The sequence below is a fragment of the Anolis sagrei genome, chromosome Y (assembly GCF_037176765.1).
Source record: "Anolis sagrei isolate rAnoSag1 chromosome Y, rAnoSag1.mat, whole genome shotgun sequence".
NCBI lineage: Eukaryota > Metazoa > Chordata > Lepidosauria > Squamata > Dactyloidae > Anolis > Anolis sagrei.
In genome coordinates this window covers 16380507-16386506 of record NC_090035.1, presented here as the reverse complement: position 1 = coordinate 16386506, position 6000 = coordinate 16380507, and the positions used below count along the sequence as shown (strand labels likewise).

At 44.2% G+C, this 6000-nt stretch overlaps 1 protein-coding gene across 4 annotated transcripts in view; it reads right to left on the bottom strand.

Moving 5' to 3' along the window:
* Nucleotides 1-272: 272 nt before the first annotated feature.
* LOC132782007 (DCN1-like protein 3) overlaps nucleotides 273-6000 on the bottom strand; it is a 54122-nt gene continuing 48394 nt past the window's right edge. For all 4 annotated transcript variants that reach the window (XM_060786635.2, XM_060786638.2, XM_060786634.2 and 1 more), the window contains 2 exons: nucleotides 2987-3519; nucleotides 273-1331 (listed from right to left, as the gene is read on the bottom strand). In XM_060786635.2, the coding sequence (XP_060642618.1) occupies nucleotides 848-1331; nucleotides 2987-3417 (915 nt within the window). In that variant the 5' untranslated portion in view covers nucleotides 3418-3519 and the 3' untranslated portion in view covers nucleotides 273-847. The remainder of the gene's footprint in view (nucleotides 1332-2986; nucleotides 3520-6000) is intronic.

Below are 6000 nucleotides of genomic sequence, written 5' to 3'. Positions count from 1 at the left end.
CACACTTGCCTCAAGCAGACAAGAGTTCTTTCTCCCAACCTGGACATTATTCCACAGATATATAAACCTCACTCACTTGCCTAGTTTCCAACAGACCTCGCAATCTCTCAGGATGCCTGCCATAGATATGGGTGAATCATCAGGAGAGAATGCTTCTGGAACATGGTCACACAGCTTGGAAATCTCACAGAAATCCAATAATGTTTTTATCCATCAAAAAAAAAAAACCCTGCCCATGCCACACGTACATACACTAAAAAAAATACTGCTGCTTTCATTGGCTTTCAAATTCTTCTTTACCTGGGAATTAAATGCATTTTGTAGTTAACAGTTAACACTGTTATTCATTCATGGTATAAACTTTAAAATTATCACAATCTTTAAAAAAAATTCAACAATGTAAACAGCACTACACACAGTATAGACCTGCCCTGAAAACATTAAAAAAAAGATGTAACTTTGCAGAATTTCAATCTGGCACTGGATAATTTAGCAATGTTAATTTAACCAACGGAAAATTTCTTCTTTAAAAAAAAAGTTGTGTAACCAACATCGAGACGTAATGATACCAAATCTCAATTTTTTTTAAAAAAAACAAACCCAAAAATCATTGAACTTGCAGCCAGGGTCAAACATTTCAGGAAAAGAAGAAACAGGAATAACCCCAAATTTTAAAGAAAGTGCCTAAAATATGGATACAGCATTTTAGAGCCCTTTCGAAATACAAGGCAGAGAAAGGTGGAAAGTAGAAAAATCTGGAGCGTCTGTAAATTCCAGAGGAGTCCAGAGCTTACAGGTCATGAAAGGTTAACAGGTCGCAGCAGGTCGCTGCCGAGTTCAAAGGGCGCTAAGGACAGTGGTCTGCAAAGAGATTTGCTGTCTGTGAAGCTGCCGCGCATTTGGTGTCACCTTCCTTCCTCCGCTGCTCCATTTCCCACTCCACAAAGGTATCAAAGAGACTGGGCCAAGCCTCGTCTTCGCTGTAATTGCTAAGGTCCGGCCCAATGACCTGAGTAAAATTGAGGAACATGTTCCACGTGTCCCGGGAGATTCCCTTGATCCCTGAGGGGTTCTCGTTCAAGAAGTGTAACCACTGGTCCAAGATGGGGGGCTTGTTCTGCGTGAAGACCAGTCTCCAGAGAGCAATGGCTATTTCCCGATGCAGCGACCTCTGCCCCTCCTCGGAGTCCAGGCCAAACTGGAAAGTGAAACGGTAGAGATCCTTGAACTTATCCTCTTGTTTGGCGTCGTTTAAGAGGCTGGGGAACCGGGCACAAATCCCATCAATGCTGTCTGCATTTATTGCTTTGCAGCCCTCAAAGAACTCTGTCCTGTGAAAAGAAAGAAAGTGAGACTAGTTACACTATTGTCCTTCAGGTAGTCAGCCACCCCAAGTTCCCTTTGAGAGATGATGGCGGGGTATGAATGAAGTTTTAATAATAGTTGTAGCATGGCAATGACTTAAATCAAGAAATAGATTTCTAAGATCTACAGAGATACTCGCTGCAACACCTCAGCAAGCAAGAGTCCAAAAGTGGCAGGCTAAAACCCAGGACCTCAATCAATGCCTGATACCAAATGAAAGACTCCCTCCTGGGCACACAGAAAACTAGGCGACTTGGAAGGCGCTGATCAGACTGCGCTCTGGCACCACGAGATGCAGAGCCAACCTTAAGAAATGGGGCTACAAAGTGGAGGCCACGACATGTGAGTGTGGAGAAGAGCAAACCACAGACCTCCTATTATAATGCAGCTTGAACCCTGCCACATGCACAGTGGAGGACCTTCTTATAGCAACACCAGAGGCACTCCAAGTGGCCAGCTACTGGTCAAAGGACATTTAGTATAATGCCAAGTTTCTGAAACTTTGTGTTTTTTTAATACATTACAATTGTTCCCTCGGTTCACTTCTTTATGTGTGTGTGTTTTTTTAAAAGTTAGGCTTGCTTCTGATACGATAAATAAATAAATAAATAAATAAATAGTAATAATAATAAACAAACAAACAAACAAATCAATAAAGGAAAGCTAAGAACCTGCTTTGATTGAATTCAATAATCGGAAACATCTCAAAGCACAGCAGACAAAGATCAGCACAAGAAAACTGCACTACAAACCAGAGCTGACAGCTGGCACAGCAAAGAATTGCATGGGCAGTTCCTTGACAAAACTGAATGAAAAGTTGACAAGACTTGGTTATGGCTCACTAATGGAACCCTGAAGAAGGAGACAGAAGGCCTGATTCTTGCAGACCAGAAGCAAGCCGTTAAAACAAATGCAATTAAGGCCAGGATTGAAAAATCAGCTGAATACCCAAAATGCAGACTGTGCGAGGAAGCTGGTGAAACCATTGATCATATGCTCAGCTGCTGCAAGAAAATCACACAGACGGACTACAAACAGAGGCACAACTATGGAGCCCAAATGATTCATTGAAACATATGTCACAAGTACCACCTGCCAGTAGTAAAGAACTGGTGGGATCATAAACCTGCAAAGGTAGTGGGAAATGAACATGCAAAAATACTGTGGGACTTTCGAATCCAGACTGACAAAGTTTTGGAACACAATACGCCAGGCATCACAATTGTGGAAAAGAAAAAAAAAATTGGATTATTGATGTCACCATACCAAGTGACAGTCAAATGGATGAAAAACAGAAAAAACGCAGCCATTGTCAGGACCTCAAAATCGAACTGCAAAGGCTCTGGCATAAATCAGTACGGATGGTCCCAGTGGTCATCGGTACACTAGGTGCCGTGCCAAAAGATCTCAGCAGGCATTTGGAAACAATAAACATTGACAAAATCACAATCTGTCAACAGCAAAAGGCCACCTTACTTGGATCTGTGCCATCATTCAAAAATACATCACACAGAGGGACTCAGAGCGGATTACAGCATACACATACAAGGCAAACATTCAGTGCCTTTTACACCATGAACAAACTGGACAAGAATCTCCAAATGGCACACACACTACTAACCTTGTGAATTTGCACATGGTAGCTGCTTGGAATTTCCATGCCAGGACTAGCACTTTGAATTCGGTGGGGTCAACACAGAGGTCATTGCAAAAACGCTCCATGCCTTCCTCTAATATGGCATCTTCTCGCTCATCTTTGTATCTCCTAAATAATTCCTCGGTCCTGTGGAGAGAGGACTCCTCCGTGCCGGAAACAGGTTCTTTTTTGGAATCCCCGGAGGAAGAAGGAAGCTGGCTGGATTCTACAGCCACCTCCATCTTCTTAGTCCCATTAACCAGGATGTCCCCAGACGATTTCCCGCTGCCGGTGCTGTGCTCCTCCTTGTGGATTGTGCTGCGCTTACCATGAGTCTTGCCACTTGACTCTCGATCGCCATTTTTGCTGCCCAGGGTCGATGAGGGATTCTTGCACTTGGTGACGCACTGGCCCATATTGTTGCGTGCCCAGCTGTCAGAGCAGGCCTCTTGCGGTCACACACCGACTCCACCGCTGCTCAGTGGACCTCAACATGCCATCAGTGGCAGTCAACCAATCTAGGAGAGAGGGGTTCGGGGAGAAAAATGTAGGTTTAGGAGAAGGATTAGTCGAAGAAAATGTGTCAAGCTGTTCTGCTACTTACAATTACTACAGTTCTACCTCATACCTGCAAAACTGGCACCCATAGTTTCATATACCCTCAAGGGTCTGAAGAACAAGTCCTATGAGGAGTGGCTTAAAGAGCTGGGCATGTTTAGCATGCAGAAGAGAAGACTGAGAGGAAACATGATAGCCATGTATAACTATGTAAGGGGAAGTCATAGGGAGGAAGGAGCAAGCTTGTTTTCTGCTGCCCTCGAGACTAGGATGCGGAGCAATAGCTTCAAACTACAGGAAAGGGGATTTCGCCTGAAGATTAGGAAGAACTTTCTGACTGTGAGAGCTGTTCAGCAGTGGAACTCTCTACCCCGAAGTATGGTGGAGGCTCCTTCTATGGAGGCTTTTAAACAGAGGCTGGATGGCCATCTGTTGGGGGTACTTTGAACGTGATTGATTCTTGGCAGGGGGTTGTACTGGATGGCCCACGCGGTCTCTTCCAACTCTTATGATTCTATAACCTGCATCCAACAAAAATATGTCCTCTCGGAAATTTTTCTAAGTCCCCCAAGCAATTCTGTAGTATATTTCCTCTGGAAGTTACAAAAGAGTAATCCTGAAGGACCTAGAACATTTCTAGAGAGAAATATTCTAGGTCCAATATATTTTTCAAGAATGTCCCAATATTTTTCTCCATTGGCTAAGGTTGCTGGGACATCTCAATAGCTTCATATCTTCAGTCCCGTTCCAGATGCAAAGCAGTAGCCTTCACCTGATTGCCATCATAAGCAACGGCTTGGAAAATGTACATAGAGGCTTAGCACAAGCTGTTAGCTCTTCAGTTCTAGATGTTCCCCACACCAAATCCTCCAGAATGAAGTGGCTCGCATTGTGTGATGCATAACAGGGCAAGAAACATGGTTTGCCTGGACTACACACCCACACTCACCCTGTGCTGTCCCCAGTGCACTTCTAGTCTAATGCTCCTAACGCATTTCCAGGAAATGTGCACAGGATCAATATGTCTCTGCATTAACTGGGGAGAAACATGATTATACCCCCAATGCATGTAGAGACAGTATGGATCTTATGCATGTTTATGTACTGCCTACCGGGGGGGATCATTTTACCTGAAAGCCCCCATAGACACAACAAGCAAGGTTTCTCAGCACTACCTAGAAAGCAATATAGCGAATAAAAGGAAATTCCTAAAATTTCTTCCATAACATCAGGTTACAAAGGAGCTGATTCATATGAATCTGTCAAGGCCTACTGCCGTGACCAAAACTATTCTCGCTCCCTCCTCTTCAGAAGCTATTAAAAAGCTATAAATGCATTTCAATACTAAAGCATACAAAAGATACCACTGTTGTATCAAACTACTGCCAAGTTAGGACTCCTGGCTCTAGCCACCATGCTCTCTCTTTGATTGCTCTTGCATATTTTGGATTTCACAACGGAAATCTAAACTCTACTAAAATATGCTTGAGAGAATTGCCAAACGAAGTAAGAGAATAAGCAACAACTTCTCCTCCCAAGTTTTGGAAACAATTAGATCAGTAATTCTTAACCTGGAGACCCTCCACGGAGGATCTACAAAGACTTAACGGCTTCTCAATGTGCCTCCTCCCCAGAGCAAGGGCAAAGGCTAGCCGGGTCTGTGATTTGCCTATTATATGATTGCTCTGCTGCAAGGAGATCGGCTGAGCAGCTCAGTCCTCCGCTGATCATCCAGACCACATCAGGAGAACAAGCAGTGGCCAAGGCAGTGCAGCCATGGACGTCTCCTCTTCCCCAGAAGGAAGAACTGGGTAAAGCAAAAGAAGTGCAGGGGAGTGCAAAGGTGCATGGTGTCACGCACAGCATGCCGAGGATGGAAAGGCAGGCAGGACGGTTGGGGTGGACAAGGAGCTGCTGCTTCTCCTTCCATCACCCCTTCCCTTCCCACTGCCTCCCCAGGGTTGTCCCAGGGAACAGAGCACTCTGCATTCTCCCAGGCCACAACTTCTGGTCAAAACTAAAAGTAACATCAAGTGCAACACAACTAATGGATAAAAATAATGGTGTCCCCTCGCAGGGGCATCAAATCCCGCTCTCACTCCAGAACTACCGCTGTATCACTGGCTGAAAAAATGCACCCCCATGCACACTTATGAGCAGACTTCTGAGCAAGTGTTCAAGCTGAAACAATCCCTCCTTTTTCAAGAATAGCAGATAAAAAGAGCAAAAAAATTCCTGCAAAATCATTCTGACATTCAAACAATGCAGTTTCATAACAATACACAATACAGGCAGTCCCTGAGTTACAGACATCTGACTTACATCCGACTCATAGTTAAGAATGGGGGCAAGACAACAAGAGGTGGGAGGGAAATTCACCCCTAAAAGAGTTATCATGGGAAAAGGGTATCTCCAGCTTTAGCACCAATCCTTGTTTCCAT